General features: G+C 40.6%; 1 protein-coding gene across 1 annotated transcript; it reads left to right on the top strand.

Moving 5' to 3' along the window:
* Nucleotides 1-5,635: 5,635 nt before the first annotated feature.
* org (oogenesis-related gene) lies at nucleotides 5,636-7,477 on the top strand. The gene is made up of 6 exons (XM_079350914.1): nucleotides 5,636-5,793; nucleotides 5,895-5,966; nucleotides 6,043-6,262; nucleotides 6,747-6,904; nucleotides 7,141-7,248; nucleotides 7,360-7,477. Exons 1-6 carry the CDS (start codon nucleotides 5,737-5,739, stop codon nucleotides 7,405-7,407), a joined length of 663 nt encoding a protein of 220 aa, XP_079207040.1. The 5' UTR covers nucleotides 5,636-5,736; the 3' UTR covers nucleotides 7,408-7,477.
* The last annotated feature ends 11,191 nt before the right edge of the window (nucleotides 7,478-18,668 follow it).

The raw sequence follows: 18,668 nt of genomic DNA, 5'->3' as shown, positions 1-18,668 counted from the left end.
CCAGTACAGCTTTGGGCTAAGGGACATGGGTTATCAACCAACGTTTTCAATAAGGGGTAAGAGCGTCACACATCATTATGGGTACAATGTTTTATGGAATCTATTCAGCAGATGAATATATTTTTTTAATAGGAAAATTAAAATTATTGTGATGCCAATGACCTCCTGTACAGAGGATATTTGTCCTTGTCGCAGTGGCCGTGGGTTCTAATCTGACCGTGCCCCTTTGCTACATGTCATCCTCATTTGAGCTATTGCAATGCCATATGGTGTAATTCATATCCCAGTTACCTTGGAAAATTAAAGACCTTGCAAAAGAAGGTAATTAGAGTAATATCATGGACCAAGTTAAATGCCCCCTCTGATCCTCTACAGATACAAACTTCTGAAACTCCCTGAATGTAACACTTTCCAAAATGGCTGTATAATGTATGATGTAGTTTTTAGACTCAATGACAGACTCTGCCACGTCATCCCAATTTTTTCTACCCACTCATGTATACACCACAAGAAGGAAACAGCTTATAAAGGGACAGAGATGGAAACTAAAATGCACAAGTCTTAGTGTGACCGTTAAAGGACCACAGACTTGGAATGAGATTGAGAGCACGATTAAAGATTCTGCATCATTGTCTATTTTTAAAAAAAAGATTAAAACAAAAACTGCTGTTAAACTATGTATAAATCAAGCTCAGTTTGCTGTTTTTAGCTTCATGTACCTGTGATGTGTTTGATATTTATGTTGTTATTGTGTTGAACCATAACTTCTTGTGCTGATGGAATTGCCTCAGATGGTTAGGGTTAGGTTAGATTGTAGGTTTTATTATTACTCAAAATTGCTTTTGTTATTGATGTCTCTGGGCCCCCGTTCACAAGCTACAGAAGCTTCTGGGGTTACCCTTTTTTACATGATCATTGAGTACCGTATGTGTATTGAATTTGTATTTTGTATTTTAAAATGATTTGTCAAATAAAACGAACCTTGAACCCTTAATTTCTCCTCCCAACCTTTCCTATCTGTCTTTAGCTGTCCTTTCAAAACACACAGCAACTAAATAAACACAACTAAATACTACAATTCTCAAACATATGCAAGTGTGGCTGGACTAAGGAGAACATAAAACAAAATTAGCAGTTGAGTTCATCCTCTGGGGACCACAAAAACTTTCACAGCAATTCATTATAGCTACATTGGATTTTTCAGCATTAGGGGGGTTGACTGAGAAAACAGACACATCAACATTTGAGCCTGCTGCAGGTGGCAAATTGACTTAGCTAAAAAAGGGAATAAGTAAGAAATTCATCCTACAAGGCATTTTGAATATACATAATAAGAATGGATATGAACAAGAGTCCAAAGCAAAGAACATTGTGACGAAGCTACACTTGATTGACCATGTTTGGTTATATCCTGCTGTGTGTATTAAGCCCTGTGTTTGATGTAAGTGATAGAGAGGTGACGCCCACACAGAAGTGTATGATATGATAATCTAATATTGCAGGCATTATTTCTGTGGTCGTGTTACACTGAGTGTATTCTTGAGTGTGTGGTCCTAGAGTACTGATTTCCCAGAGTGACTCATGCATCCAAAGGGCTGCCTCTATATTTACACCATAACATTCACTCATTAAAAAACAAAATCATGAGGAACGTGTGTAAAGAGAAGTGTTCAAACAGAACCTGTGTATAAATGCTTTCTCCTGAAATAGTTAAACTTACGGCAGTTAGCAACATGCATCAATATGATGCATTTGAAAACAAGACTGTTGAGGGGTGTTGTGTGAACTACAGACAGAAACTCTACAGGGAAGTAAAGGAAAACCTTTCCTTGTTAGAATGTTTTCAGGGTGTTGACTGCGTGATAATTTTTGAGGATGTGGTTTGTGGTGCTACTGAATTGTATGTTGAAAGTGTGTCTCATATGCGTAACTGACCCTAACTAATATGATAGAATTTTGTTCACAAGATTGATACATACAGTTAAACTATACATACAACTTTTTTTCGTCAAAGGGGTATACACTGGCACTCTGTTCTGAATAATATGTCTGTGTACATTTTAAAAAATCTCAATATTGTTTCCAATTTTAAAACCCCAAAAGAACCAAAAAGGAGCACACTCAAAAGTAAACTCAATAAAAGTTGCACAACTGAAAAGAAATACAAGAAAACAGAAAAGTCAGCATAAATTTTGTTTTAGGTTTCTTTATCCAGATAAGAGCAGCAAAAACAACACAACAGATGCATTTCAGTACTAGTCTAGTCCATTGTGCTGAGTTTTCTGTTTTCTTTCAATTTAAAATCCCCTACGTCATGCGCATAAACAAACACGGCAGGTAATTAAAAATTGTATATAAATATAATCTATTCTTGTGATCTGGGACCCACTTTTGTATACTCCTTTTCCTCCAATTAGAGGCAGGCAATCTGCGTCATCTTAACAATAAACCACTACATTTCAGTGCGTGGGAGAGTTGAGGATGCAAGATACAAGGCTGCAATAGTAGAGCATCATAAAGGGCCTCTCCACTGAAGCTCTTCATATGCTAAGGAGAGAGGAGGTGTGCTTGCTTTCTCAGCACGCATGCACTCCTGCAGGATGGTCTGTGGGAGCTTTACAGAGACATATGAAACAGACAGGGTTGAATAGGAGCAGGCAGCTTGAGAGGGTGTGACATTTAGGACCCTGAAAGCGGTAGATGAATTCATTAACCTTAAACACAACGCAGAAGTGAAGTATCACCGTGCCCCCTGTGAGAATCTTAAAGGTGACCCTGTGGGATCCTTGACATATTGTACGAAACAGGAAATGTGAAATAAAATACTCCATGGCTACAAGAGACTTAAATGTAATGTATAACACACTGCAGAGTTTTTATTTCTGTTGGTTTATTTTTCCGAGTGACAACAATTGCTTCATATTCACAAGTTTTCAGGGCATAAACATGACAACATTCTGTGTACTGACACAAGAGAAAAGCTGTACTATTTATAAAGATGATGGCGTAAATAAGAGCTTAATTTTTATATGAGCAAATGCACATAGAAAATTAAGTTACATTTTAATGGCTGCGATTAAGTTCAATCTAAATGGCGAGATGTGAAGTGTTTCCTTATGAGATTAGAAAAGCGTCGTTTAAGTTTGCCATCCTGCTCTCTGTGACCAGAGGAGGATGAAACTGTGGCATTGACAGATTTGGCAGTGGAAGCGTCCATCTCTACTTTTACCAATACGTCTTTATTCTGATAGCCAGTTGCGCGTTTTAGGATTCTCTTCTTGTCTCCCAACAGGTGTGAGGAGCTGCCTTTGTTGTCTACTGTCCCCGGAGCTTTGCTGAGACCGCACGCTGTCTCGTCGTCCCTGTTTAAGCGCCGCATCCCTTGACAGAGAAGTGCCTCCTCGCTCACCATGTGTGGGCTCTGGCTCAGGGTAATGAAGCCGTACGGCGTGGTGACTTTGGTGAGGTGTGGCAGGGAGAGGGCAGCCCTGCTGACAGGGTCCAGGCAGTGCTGGGCATCCGAGTGGGAACAGGAATTGGAAACCTCCCTCTGAAGACGAGATCTCCTCTGGATTAAGGGGTCAGAGACGCTGCGCTCAGCCTTCCGGTCTGACAGAACCAAACTGGCACCCGGGTATGATCTGGATGATGAGAGCGTGGAGGTTGATACAAAGGAAAAAGGAGGTGACTCTGTCTCAGTCGCAGAATTCCCTGAGCCTTCTTCTGTTTCTCCATCATCATCCTCTGCTTCTTTATCTAATGATTTTAAGCTGTTCTGCACAGACAGTCTAGGTATGGTGAACTGTGGTATGCTGTCAGGTGTCAGGATATTTGGAAAAATGTTCTCCCGGCTTATCTGAGAGTCTGATCCCATAGAGCATCCAAGGGACTTTGCACTGCTTGTAGCCCACAAGAGTGCACGGATCCCTGCACTGCTGTGCCTTCGTGCTGTAGAGAAGTCTTCTTGAGCTGTGCTTCTACTGCAAATACCTCCGATGCTGAAAGTCCGTGTGACTGCGGTCTTATCCATCACTCTTTCCTTCTCTTTGCCCGGGGCTTGGTTGTGGTTTGTTAAGCGCAGAGATGATGGGCTTTTATACCTCTCTACTTCCGCATTTTGACCTCCACAACTTGTATAAACAGATGAGTATATGTGACGAATGAAACAGGAGGAAATGTTGGCCAATTAAGGGAGCCTCTCAAGTAGTGGAAGCAAAATAATAGGCCTCTTTCATGAACCTCTTCATATGCAAAGGAGCGAACCGTGATGGAGATGCTTCCCGCCTCTGAAAGTGTCTTAGATAAACATGCTACTGTTTTGGGAAATAATAAACCATAAAAGGTTTGTGATGTGAGGGTTTCAAGTTGCTGTCCTGTGGGGAGGGGGGTTGCAATTATTAACTATTTTAATGAGCAATAAATGCTGATTAATAGCATGATAATGATCCACAGAGGCTTACATTTCTACCTCTGTCCACCAGATATTAAAAAGTGAAGGGGCTTTATGGAGGAGAGGTGAAACGTCTTCAAGAACTTCAACCTGTCCAGTGGCCTTTGGCTCAAACTTTGAGTTTACAATAACCTGGACGACCGAGAACCTCACAGACAAAAATATTGAGTTTTCAAACATTTAGCTCTGAAGAACAAAAAGCCAATTAGCACATTATTGAGCCAATTGTATATTTATTTTATTTTCACAATATTGACCATTTTCGACCTCATAAAAAATTAAATAATGGTTTAAGTGCTGTCTTGTATTGTAAGTGTGGACTCAGAAGAGTTTTTCACATCACTAAGTAAAACAACTTGTTGATCACTCAAATCGAGATATCGCTATAATCTAACTCAGTGAAAGATCATGTTGGCATCTGGCACCTCTGGCACTACATTACCTTTCCATTAAGATTGTGTCATTTGTAAATTCGTTTGGGGACTGGTGAAAGTGTTCTGCCACTTGTAAAATGTGTCTCAGCGCTAAAAGTGTTTCACATTGTGCAAATGTTGTTCTCGGGAAAAGTGTTTTGTAATTTCGTTTTATAAAATGTAAAAATGTAAATTTGTCTCAAGCTTTGCAAAAGTGTTTCACACTTAGTATTTTTTGTTTTGCACTTCCCAGCCACCATAGCCTTCATGTTTGCAGCCATAAACAAAAAGATATACCTACCTAAAGAGCCTCTGACACTGTGTTAAAGTAATGCCAGCTTGTAATGCAATACACACTTCATATTATGGTTGATAGGTCGTGACTTAGGCTAATGGTGTTTTCTTGCAACTGGCTAACAGGTTTTCATTGTCTTGAGCATGACTATCATCATTTTGATCACTATTTATACCGTTTAATAGTTTTGTTTGCAGTAACTTCCTCTTGCAGCAGCAAATACAAAAATAACAACTGCAGCTGACATTTGATTAAGTTTACAGAATGAATAATACAATTAGTTTCTACTGATTCAAAAAGCTCTCCATTTTGATGAAATACAAGTTTGACCTTTTATAACCCGAAAATCAAGTTGCTCACAGTCACCACCTCTTTCATGTTGCTACTTAATTGGCGGGAATCTTCCATTGGTCGGATCTGATTGCACCAGGTGCCTTAGTCCCAGTTGATTGGCTTAAGGGTGGGAAACTCCGGGTGCATCGCAACCCTTTTAGCATCAGGCTGTGTGGTCTCCTAGTCCAGCTTCTCCTCCTCGTTGCAGCCGCCAGCAGGTCCACCAGGCTTTGACCCGCAGCAGGATGGCGACTGAAATCAGCAGAGACACCGTGGGGCAGGAGCAAGCGCAAAACTCAGAGGTAACTGTGGAGCAATGGCAGATTACTTTGAGGAACACACACGCGTGTTTCTCGGTTATTATAGCGTTCACCTTTTTTTTCCCCCCAACTTTTTTTTGTAGGACACGGTCGAAAGGAGATACGATGTGGTACGATACGTGGTGCGCGGTCTCGTCTGGCCTTTCGGCCTCGTGGTAAGAGCAGCAGTCTAATGTCTTGTACCACCTAGTTAGCTCAACATGTGGCCTAACGTGGAGCCTCTCTTCACAGGTACGTGCGTGTCGCGGCTTTTGGTGGGTGCTGGGTTTCCGGCAGCCACAGGAGAAAGCCTCCGTGAGCCCCTCCGTCTCCAGTCCTGCCCGCCAAAGCCTGGCAGGACGTAAGCGCCTGCGTAGGGTGACCCGTCTGCTGCTGTCTGTCCTGCCCCGCTGGGTGCAGGGCGCCCTGGGCTACCCGGTGTCCAGCAGCATCGGGCTCTCTTTGTCCCCAGGTACCGTACTTCATTCATGTTTTCGTCGACAAACTAAGGAGTTAACTACTTTTGTCTGTGGCTTGTTCTTCATGGCTAGTTTTTAGACTTTAGCCTGGTCAGAGTTTTAACGTATTACTGAAAAGGATATCTCATGGCCAATTTGTGGACTAATAGTTGTACTTCCAGTAAGGCCTGTCATCCTATTTCAGCAAATCTTATATTGTCATTGGAGTGTGAAAAGAGTAAGTCATTCTAAAACATCACGCTTTGTTTGGTTTGTTGAGCCTTGTCAAGTACAGCAGTTGTACTTAAATTGAAATGTGTATCAATCTCTCAATAAAAGCAAACTATGTCAAAGGTATCCATAAAGGCTCAATTCAGATGTAGGAATACAACAGTTGTCTTTGCTGCAACAGCGTGATTCTTTGTGGTTCAGTGAAATGTTACTGTGTTTGTAGACTCGCATGGGGACACATTTTTCAATGATCATGTCTCCCAACAGAAATCAGAGTCTCTCCTACTAAACCTTGCGGAAAGGGAAGCAAGCGAAAGCAGGATGAGTTGGACGAGGATGAAGATGAGGAGCATCCAACGTGGGTGGAGGCACTCAATCAGGAGCTTGCTGAAGATGAGCCCCTAGAAGAGGATCCTGACTACGAGGTTGGTGCTTGAGTGGGACACAAAATGCCCCAAATCCCCACGCTAATTTCAGTTTAGTGCTTTGACTTTTATTTTGAAACTTAAATTGAGGGTAAAGCCTTTCCTTGTGGCCTTGATTTGACGGTGGAGTGAGAGGGCCGCTCAATATTCCAGTGAAGAAAAGGATGTTCGAAAGTGCACGTTGCTTTAACATGTAATGGAAAAGGGTAAGTTGTCAAATGCAGGATTTTTCTCAGCCCAGTACAGTCGAGACTGAGAGTGAGGAGTACCGCTCTCAAAACGGCACAGACAGTGACATTGGGGCTGATGAAAAAGACGAGGTCGTCATTGAAGATGTGAACCCGGTAAGAGCCTTAGCGGCGTGTATTTTATTTTTTAAGAATTTTTTTTTTTTTTTTAAATGAAGAGGATGCACTAATGTGAATTTTTTTTTTTTTTTTTTTTTTTTAAATTAGGTTGTCGAGCCATCCACCCCATCTGAAGTCCCACTGGCTGTGGTTTAATGTTTTCTATTGACAATATGTTTCTTTTTCAGTGTTTAGTATGTTTATTAAATAAAACCCTTGCCTTTGACATTGCTTTGGCCTCTCACTAGATGGCAGCGATGCTATTTTTATTGAGCCACTGATTGTTGAATCACAGGCTGCTGGTGGTTTTAAAAACAGAAGGTATGCTTAAACATTTAATGCAGATTATGTTATGTCAAAAACACTGACTATAAAGTCCTTTATCTGGGACTACTGCTGTTGTAGAGCAGTAACTGACTGCTATTGAGAGTATGTGATCACACTAAATGCTAACGGTTGTATTTTGTGAGATGGCATTTAATTTGAAAGTCATGTCAAAAGAATAGTAAATGGGCTCTGAAAGTATGTGGTGTAACATATTTAAAAGTGCAGGGTCAGGAGAGCTGCTTCTCTTCCTTCGGAATATCCTTGATCTTTTGAACAATCAACATGCCAACAGGAAACCTTGGTATGACGTGGCATATTGCATTCAACTCTCAAAAACCAGAGAAGCTTAATTTGATATGTGATAACACTAAACAATATGGGTTATGCCTGCTCAAAAAAATCAGCATTGTCCTCCTGAATGCAGTTTCTACCACGCCTTAAGCTTTTTCCACAAATACTGAAACTGATTATTCATAAATGGTTGCAGCAATACATTTTAGATGGATGTTTGTCACGTCCTTAAGGGTCAGAGTTGAACCTGGACTGCTTTGATAATTACAGCCATCATGCATGAGATACGAGGCCAATCCTCAGACCTCATACTGCCTGTTCTGCTACCTTCAGACCAGACTGTATTTCATCTGCCCCCTCCTTGCATGATTTTAAGATGTTTGGAATTGGGTTCTTAAGATCATTTTGGGCTTCTGTGCTTTAATGGAGAGGACAGTTTAAAAGACCCCAGAAGTATGTGCAGAGGAGCATCAGGACCAGTGCAAGGAAAGACCCTAGCTGTCTTTATTTGGTAAACTGGCACCTAGTGCTACATTTGTAAAAGGAAATTTTGTCATGAGTGACTAAATGGATAAAACTTTACGTAAGAAATTCCAGTTCATTCTTGGGACCGTTTTTAACCTATATCACTCGGTGTGTGTTAGTGCTATTTTTGACTTTCAACGTGATTGCTGTATGACGGGAGTTCATCCAGGCAGAAAATGGGTGTTATCTCTGAGCTCTCATCCCATGGGTTCTCTGCTGCAGGTGAGGGGGAAAGCTGCTGACATTTTGCTTTCTAATGACCAGCATCTGGAGAACGTGTTGATTGTAATTTGTGCCACCCACACAGCAGTGCCCCCTCTGTCCACCTGCACACTTACAGACCTCTCTTGTTGAGCAGGAGCTGTGTTTAAGGGAGTAGGCGGCAGAAAAGAGCCACATGAAACTCTTGTAAACGACTGAACTGCCACTTCTCCATCAAACGGCGCCCACTCTGGCTGAGTAGAGACCACTGGAATGTGGTTAAAGATAAGCGTATGTTGGAATTAGTTTGTTCTTTTTGTCAATTTCAAAGTGCAGTAATCATGCATTCATGATCTTTAAAAAACCTGTAGAAAGTATTGATGTACAACAAGTTTAAAGGGGAGCACCAATGCCGAACCTCTTAAAGGTTTATTTATAATTCATGACAAGCAATCAGATCAAAACATATATTTTCTGTGGCTCAGAGTAGTTTTGTCATTCAACAGGAAATAAACCTCATGTCCGATTTAAACGGTTTCAATTTCCAATTTACCAGACTGTCTAGAATTGTCCAGTCCAACACTTCAACATGATAACCTCTTAAAGACCTTTGTGTTGGTCCAGAGGCATGAACGTGTAAAAGTTACACACAGAAAAACTATTGATGAGTAACACTGTATATACACTATGTGCATATCATAAAATGTAAAACTAAGAAAAGTATTTAACATTCTTCAATTGATTCTGATGTAATTAGTAAATTGGTTTCAAGGGCACCTAACTGCATGTTGAATATGAACATACTGAGAAGAGTACACATTTGTGTACACAATGTCACAGTTAAAGAAATATTGAGATTTAAGATTGTCGCTTAAATTCACTGAAGGTACCAACTTGTGAATTTTAAAGTTGCAGGATATTATCTAACCACTTTGGTAAAGTAATCCTTAAATCAGACTTTTTTGTAACCTTTTTGTATTGATTATCGCATACTGTAAATCATAAAAGCGCCACAAACTTTCTGCCAAACAATATATCCAGAGTCAGTGGGTTAGGTTTTCTTTAGATACCTGGTCTACTTCAGTGAAACAATTCAACATTCAAAAGTAAATCCTTATCTTCATATGGCCAATCCATGACCCTGACTTTAAGCCAACCACTAACCACAGTGCGCTCAGTCGATGGGCGAGACAAAAACTCCACACTGTGTTGGTTGATACTGAGGAATTCATAGATTTTAAAACCATGTCAGAAAGCTATGGCCTTGCTTAACGCAATTTTTGTAGATAGCTCCGACTCAGACACTATTTTGATAATAATCTAATAAGACCAATGCCTATTATTATTATTATTATGATGTACCTATTTACTGCGAGAGTGCCGCCTCGTTGTTTAGTGCAATTTTTCCTTATAAATGGGGGGAGGGGGGGGGGGGCATGCTTTTAGCACTGTCACTTGTGGGCTGTTATACTGTTGTCTGTGCCTATCAGTCTGTATATTTGCATGGCGAGACTTAAAAAGCCAATGTTTTTTAAGTGTACATAGTCCAACAGAAATAAGAAGTAATGCAGTGGCTGATTTTAAGATCCCAGCTGCTTTAAATGAATTCCTGAAAAACACTTGAGGATGTTTTGACACTAAACTTTGACTTCCTCTTTCCTCTTTTCCTCTGAGGCGCTTTCCACGTCTGATGGTTGTGTACAAAGAAACCCGCCACTTCAGAGAAGCTGCACAGCTTCAGTGCTTGATTGTGTTTGTGGGCAGGGCAGCTGCAGCAGCAACAGCTAGATAAAGAGGAACTGGTGGTCTCTGGGGCTTCTTATAGCTGTCTGAACGTTTGAAGGGTAGGCTGCTCGGCTGAGGCAGCGATGGAGAGCATTGACCTCTATCTGTAGTGTTTGAAACCAGCTGGAACCCGCTTTTTAACCATGAGCTCTGCTTTGCCTTTCAACTGCAAGGTGAAAACAGCATCTTGAAGGGGGCCATACATTTTATGCTCAGTCCCAGGTGTGCTATAGCACATAGGCTGCCTGCCTCATGTGGTGAATGTAGTGTAGGTCTTGTTACTGTATGTGCTAATGGATTTCTGTATGTAGTCATTTGTTTCGATGATCAGTTGAAATGCTGGGCTCTTTTCAGGCAATGTTAAAGCGTTTTCTGTACTTTTTACAAAGTTTTTAAACAACCTCTGGTATTAAGAGTGTAGATCGCTCTAAATGCTTTCTGTCAAACACACTTTCATGCCCAGAGGCTTAAAACTCTGCAGAGCAGCAGCAAGGGTGACCACGACTTATTGTCACCTTAAATGACTGGCAGCAGGTGCCGGCTGCTCCCCGGGTCTCTCCCTCCCACTGGCCCTGAAGGCTATATCCTCTACATTACAATGTGACTCTGTAATGTCAGCTAACAAAAGCCTTCACGCTCTCCCCTGCCTGTTACTTTTCCGCTCTGCCCTCCTTTGCCGCCTCGTCTCTTCCCCTCTCGCAACTCAGTGATGCAATGTGATTTGCTTTACCTCCAGCCTAATGACCAGTTGTCCCTGAAGATTTCAAGTGCATCCATCATCTTCAGAGAACTAGAACAGGAAAAGGGGCATGGAAATCGGAGCAGACAGGTGGAGTCGTCAGTCATACACTTGAATGGTGAGGAAAATCAAGGCTCCAAAAATAGTTTCAAGATAAAAGAAAGCTGAATAGAAGTCAGATTTTCTGTAGTCGATGTTGACCGAAGTGATGTGAGTGACTGGAGGACCGACAGTTGGGGGATGAGCAAGTCCTTCCTAAAGGCACTGTCTCTGAAAATCAAATCAGATTTCAGAACTCAACAGGATAGAGTGGAGTAAAATTATTCTTGATAAATTAACATTTCAGTCTTGTTCATTTGTTCAATGTCTGTTTTATCCACTTGTAGTTTAACATAAAAATCCGATGCCCTGAAACTAGCAAAAGCCAGCTTTAATCCTCAAAGCCCCCCCCCCCAGAGCATCTGAGAGCAAGAGCATCAACTTATCTCCTCATCATCTGGACAAGTGGATTTCTCGTCTCACCTTGCTCTTTGATCAATCTTGCAGAATTAAAAGGCTTTACTGCGACCCGGGATTGTTAATGCCCTTGTCTGTCCAAAGGTCACTCATCTTTGACTTGTAGCAAAATGTGCACGGTCTTGCTGATGTTATAAAACAAATGACTTCACATGAACCCATAAACATATTTAAAATTCTATACCAAGACACAAACCAGAGACCAGCGAGATGCAATAACACACGGAGAAGCCAAAGCATGCTGGCATGCTGGTGAGACACTTTGTATGTGCCTCCTTCTACATTTGTAATTGTAATCAGGAGCTGCTGTGTGGGAGGGTTTGTAATCTCATTTATCTGACCTTTCACTTTTATGACATGCGTTAACACCATCTGCAGAAATCTGTCACTTTCTGTATCTAGTGAGCTGCCCTGGATGTGACAGCCTGAGGTGTTAGTTTCAAACATATAGCCTTGTTCTTGACAAAAAAAGTTGTGACTTGATGTTCCTGTTAAAGTAGAAACTATTTTTAGTTTCCTTTTGAAAAAATGGTATTTTGCTAAAACTCTTTGTGTGTAATAAGGACAAGGAGAAACTTCATTGCCCCCTGCAGTAAAGTTGTCTTGCCATGCCAAACAAAGCTGCGATCACAATTGGTCCATCCATCAAACAATAAAACAAAAATGAGACACTGACACAAGAGTAAGAATTTCCCTTCTTAATGACAAGACAGTAACATGGACTATAGCTTTCAGTTTATTTTACCTGCCCTCAACTACTGCACCACTCTCTTCAATAACATATTACATATTGCAACAAATAAATAATGAAAGAATGGCAATGTGCCCAAGGATAAACTAAGATAAACTATCAACAAGTAGCAGATATACAATAGCAGTTCTGACACAAGGAAATATAAAGATAACATACTATGGTAAAAGAAACTTAAAAACAGTGAGGGAAAACAAGATGAGGAATAAACCAGTCCATAAAATTGCACTCAAAGCAAAGACTGAAAACGGATTGAAGGCACTCAAAGCCGTTAACAGTACGGAGGTTGTTGAACAGAGCTCCATGTGCTGGCTCTGCAACGTCTCCCTGAAGTTAAGACATCATACTGTGAGAATATGGGTAGGTACCTGATTAAATACAAATCTCTTAAGGATAGGTTGAAGAGACAAGTCTTTGTTCCTCCCACGTTCAAAGCAAATTTCACCAGAAATGTAGTTTATTGATGAACAGATTGCTGGATTTGTTGCAAAAGTTCGCTGCTCGCTGCTTCTAGTCACTCAAACAAGCAGCAAGCTTTCATGGAAATAAATGTCTTCTTTTTTTTTTTTACATAGTCTACAACAACGTTCAAATTCTGCATATGAATCAAAACTGGAGAAATAAAGACTTTGTTTATGTAATAAAAAAAACACTATGGTACTTGCATTGCTGTTTTCAGTTTGTCTATGTTGCAAATGTCCCTATCAAAAAAATCATAAATTAAATAACATTAAACATTTTTTGTGTTCATGCCGTTGATTTCAATGTTTCCAAAGACCTTTGTAAAATGTGCACTTCTAAGCATGTGGCTGTTTCTCTAAAAATGACTGGACAAGAGCTGTGCAACGAACTTAGCATAAAAGAATGTTTCCAACAATGATACAGCCCCTCTACAGTCAAATATGGAAGATTTTGAATGTCAAATTTTAAGTCTTTGCATTCGATCAAAAACATTTTAATAAAATACAAAACTACAAGTGACTATCATAAAGTGTAATGGCCCGGCACAAAGGTTTAGTTTCTGAATTAGCTCGTCTTAATGAATACTAAGCAGCACTGTAGGCTGCTATCAGAATCTGAGAACCTCTGCTCAAATACTTTGAAATATTCTAATATAAATGGGGCATAGTCAGAAAGTGAGACGTGAAGTTTATTACGCTGCCATTTTCACAAAACAATTGTGTTTCACAAATAGCTCCATCAGTTTCAACAAGTCCATTTTGTTTTCATGTTATTGAATGTTTTTTAACATAAAAAAATGGTCTGCATCTCTCTGACCATGTCAAGAGGGCACCAGCCTGTTATCATACCATAGATAGACGGATCATTATTAGCTGGATTAATGAAACTATTAGTGTCTTTGATCAACAACAGACATTAGCAGCACAAAGCAGCGTTTCAAATGAACTGCTTTTCTGTACAAGAAAATGCATGAACTCTGCCTGGCTGATTTTCCCCTCATGGGTTGATTTGCATGGATGTTTTTTAAAGCAGACACTTTGATCCGTCATAGCAGGAAAAGCACAGGTTTGATTAGTTCTTTTAAAAAACTGCTCTGCTACATTCAGGTGAGCTGGATGATCATCTGGTGTTGTTCCTGCTGACTCACTGTCATAGCTAATGGAGCTAAGCCATCATTGATAACATTTATATCACCTTTTCTTGTCTACTGTGGCAAATCTAAATGCACCTTGTGAATCGATTTTATTGTGGTGCAAGAAGATGCTGTACTGTTGTTGAAACAGAAACTCGGACTGCAGCTGTAATTAATTAATTAGTTGATAATTAATTTATTAAAAACACCAACACAAGTGTTTTTAATTAATCAATTAACAAGGTAACAAGCATCTTGACAATTTAAAATGCTTTTTTTTATCAGTGCTGGACAATATATATATATATTTTTTTTTTAAAGCAAAAGTTGTCTAGCAATTTGGTTTGAAATTCTGTGATTTGAATAATTAAGTATTGTTTCTCAGCCAATATGCCAGGAGTGTTAGGGGTAGATGATAGCAGTGAATGAGCTGAAAAGTTTCTGTAGGGTCCTTTATCACACCATTCTCTGGAAAGGAGTGAACTCAGAATTTCAGAATTTGCACTATTCTGGTATTTCCAGGACTTTACGCTGGCTTTCTGCAGCTAGTTATTATTTTTTCAGCAGGAGTTGTTATCCGAGCTAAGACTTCCTCTTGTATTGTTTCGAGTTGCCAAGCAACTTGACACACAAGGAAAGAGATTAGGTTATGAGACATCATTTAAAATGGGAACAAATCAGTTTTTTTAGGGATTAGTAAAAAGTAACATTTGCAGAAGGACTGTATTTTGGCCGATAATTTCTGCTACTATTGCACCCAACGTGTTGGGATTTTCAGCATGCAACAAAAGACGAACCAAACTAAAGCCAAACCATAATTGGTTTGTATGGTTGGAAAAACAATTAGGCTACAAACGGAAACTAGAACACATAAATACTGATGTCTTGTCCCAAACCTACAGATTATGTGTTTGTAGGGATTAAATTACTTTATTACCAATGTTCCTGGGAACCCTGGGAGATTCATGACTCCAAAGGCGTGAAATGAATGTTTGTCTTTGTTGCCTCTGAGGTTTAAATCAGTTTAACATTGACCTTCCCTTTTATGATTACATCTTGTGTGGCAACAAGCTGCTCGTTTGATGTGATTTTTGGATTATGTTAATTTGGCCCCATTTCTAAAGGCCTAGTTTCCTTCATATTTTACTCTTCATCACTGCCGAGGGTATTTAGAGTAGGATCAGATTATCCCACATCAGCCAGTTTCTGTCTCCTCTGCAAACTGTCTGTGGCAGCAAAGGGACTAATATGCTCCAATTAACCCATATTTTTGTCACTGCATCTTTCTCTCACAGTGTAAGCCTCTTTGCAAAATTAGGGTTTGTATTTGTGTTGCTTGTTGCAGGATGAAGGACCATTAAACAAAGTGATGGGGAGTGACCTTGGTGGGAAGGGAGTTTGAATGTCTACATCATGGATTTTCCAGGAGCTTTAGCTTTTGAAAACAGCACTTTTGTCGCTAGATAAGCTAATGCATTTTGCAGAAATTACACACTATTTTGTTGCTCTGTGTCTCCCAAAGATGGGGGTTCTTTCATTGTGTCGGTCTTTGTGGTTCACTGTCTGCTGTTGTTTTGTTTCTCATTTTGTTTTTCCCCGCAGCTCTGTCTCTGTAGTCCTGTGCTGCTTTTTGAGAATGTGCCAGGCACAGCTGAGTGACAGCAGTGATAACATGCAGAGTGAATGTTAAGCTTCCTCTTAGTCACAGAGAGACAAACACACACACACACACACACACACACACACACACACACACACACACACACACACACACACACACAGACACAGACACAGACACAGACACACACACACATAAACAAGCATAACACAAAACACAGAGAGAGAGAGTCAAATCTTAAACATGCATCTTTGATATGCCCACTGGCCCTTTTGAGATTTGTCATCTTCTGACAGACTAACTACAACCCTTGTTCTGAGTATGTGTTCTTCGTCACGGGCACACATCGATGCGCATACAACCACAGGTAAAGGTACATATAGTAGTTTGTTGGATGACCTTCTATCAGTTATTCAGTTCCCTGCATGGATGAAAGTCCCTCGTGGATGCAGAGTGTACAATGATAATGATCATTTTTGCACTGGAACGATCTTGATATTTGAGTTAAGAAAATAGAAGGTGACATGTGGACACAAGTGTGTGGATGTATGTCTGTGTGTCATCGATTTTTATTGGTATATTAACCCTCAGGGTCGTGTCGGTGCTGATGATATCTGTGATTGGTGAGCCCACAGGGTATGAAACCATAATGTGACCCTTCATAGCCTCGATTTCACTTCAAGATTGAGACAGCTCGCCAGGGCCAGGGGCCACAGAAAATAACATTTCTACACCGACGTGCTGTTTTTGTGACATATTTCTTTGGGAACAATGGTGTCTGGAGACCTCTGTATTGAAGTTTTTATTTCTCCTTGAACCGGCTATCTGGTTCCTGTGAGTTTCTAACTTGGATCCCTCAGGTGGTTTTTCAGCTGTGCCATTGATTTAACTGTGAAAGCCATGATGGACAAAAGCACATTTGGCCTCTTCATTGCCTGTGCACCCACACTGATGGAGCTTTATAAAAGAGCCTCAGTGTTTATCATTTGAATTTGAAATGAGGACAGAAGTGAGGTATGACACACAAAAGCAGAGCAGAAACTTGTTAGTGTGTTCTTTTTAAAAATCTGACTCAGAGTGCGAGGGAGATGTTGCGATGGAGAGCGGCGTCAGAGTAGCTTTGTAAGCATTAGTAGCAGTGACAGAACCTGGCAACTGTGGATGTGCTGCTTGCATCCAGCCTCCTTGCATAACATAAAAAGCATGAAGAGAGTAGCCAGCGGCATGCAAGCAGGATGATGAACTGCTGGGCAGCGAGCGCTCCCCTCATACACGGAGGCACCACAGCAGAGACCATTTGACAGATCTAAAAATAAGCCAAGTCGCCTTTTTGTGCTCGCTATCTCAGTCCAAACCAGTCCCAGTTCACTCAAGATGGGTTTAGTTTATTGCAGCACAATGCTGTGTCGCCTTCTTTCAGACTTTTAAGATTGAATAACTTTTGATTTAAGTGGGTGGAATCTCCGTATTGTTCCACCCTGTAATCCGCTCCGTTTGCACCCTCTATCTCCCTCTCACTTCCTGACTTTTGTGGGGATGTTTAAATGAACTCGCAGCTTAACTCAACTGGCCACCCATCTTAATCTGCTCTCCTGGCCAGAGCCTTAACAAGCTTACTGCCAAACAGAGTGATGGTCAACAAGAAAAATAAGTTGGTCACAGAGATATTTTTACCTTAGGGCTTCATCATGGATGGTGCTTTTGTGTATGGTTTGCAAATGAGACGGTGCAAGTTTGTTTGTTTCTGGATGATTTAGCTTTTGCACAAGACGTACTGCATATAAATATAGCTCTACGTATCACGAGCAGCAGTATATTTTATAGTTACGAGTGGGACATCAAAGGCAAACGAAGAACATGATCCCTTCCCCCACTTAAAGCTGTTAAAAAAAAATCCAATTTCTGAAATCTACACTTACTGATAGCATATTTTTTTTCACTTTGGCGAACCCAGAGCATGGAAAATGTCTCCCTTTATGTCCATCTAATTGGTTTTTATTGTATCTTGCCTGCTTCATCCTGCTTGTATCATCTGCAGTGATTTGGTTTCCTCTTGTCTGCGTGGCTGAAATCGGACGGAAAGAGAAACATAACCCCAGAGCTTTCTAATCCACCCACCATCCTCCACTCTGCCTCCATCTGCATAGAACGTGGGAGGCTATTGTGTGAACTCACTGATCTGAGGCCTCATTAAATATGTGCAACACACACACAAGCGCGCACACACACACACACACACACACACACGTTAAACCACATATCATTTAATAAAGGTACCAGAACTGTAAGAAAGGCCTGCAATAAAGTGCAAAGTACAGGAGATTTCCTCTGATTTACATGCATTTAGCATAACCTCCAATGTTCTGTCTGCAGATCTGCTTTACGATGTTTCTCAGCAATGAGAAAAAAAAAAGCTTTAGTTGTCATTGCACATGTGGGTGAAGATACTTATGGGCTGTTGGTTTGCAATAATAACCTTTTTGGAACTTTTATTTTGTTGTGTATTTATTCAAAACACTTGGACTAAGCTAATATAAGCTATGCTAATGCTAATATAAGCCACAAAAATACTGAGAAGGAAGCCCTGAGCTTTGACAGCTTTTCCGGTTGAACCTCCCCTCGATCTTTGCTCCCCATTCAGCACTGGCATGAATTATGATTTACTGCTTAGTATCACTCTTATAATCCCCTCTGACTCGTTCCACTGATTTCACTTTTTACATCGGCGTTCAAGTTATTTTTGTCTTTTCTAATAAGTTGCAGAGTGTGACATCACATCACATCTGCAGCTGATTCTCTGAATAAAGAAACTCAGATGCCTGAGGCAGAAAAGATGCACAATTCAACTCATAATGAGCCTTTTTTTTTTTTTTTACCATTGAAATACAATTTTTTATCCTTCCCTCCACTGACATTAAGCAGTTTAAAGTCCCTCACTCTGGGGGGGGGGTGTAGTAATGGTGGAAATGAGCTGCGGCAGAGCTGGGCTCAGTAATCCTGTACGCCTTCCAGCCACACACTCCTTATTTACTCGTGACAGCTTCAAATTGAAACTGTGATCACATTCTCC

This window comes from Symphodus melops (genome assembly GCF_947650265.1).
Source record: "Symphodus melops genome assembly, chromosome: 8".
In the NCBI taxonomy this organism is placed as follows: Eukaryota; Metazoa; Chordata; class Actinopteri; order Labriformes; family Labridae; genus Symphodus; species Symphodus melops.
The sequence above is the reverse complement of the archived record's forward strand: the minus strand, read 5'-3'. Positions and strand labels throughout refer to the sequence as shown.

Coding starts and splice junctions, on each gene's coding strand:
- org (XM_079350914.1), top strand. CDS start 5,737: ATGGCGACTGAAATCAGCAGAGACACCGTGGGGCAGGAGCAAGCGCAA. Junction 5,794..5,894: donor AGCAAGCGCAAAACTCAGAG/GTAACTGTGGAG, acceptor TTTTTTTTGTAG/GACACGGTCGAAAGGAGATA. Junction 6,263..6,746: donor CGGGCTCTCTTTGTCCCCAG/GTACCGTACTTC, acceptor GTCTCCCAACAG/AAATCAGAGTCTCTCCTACT.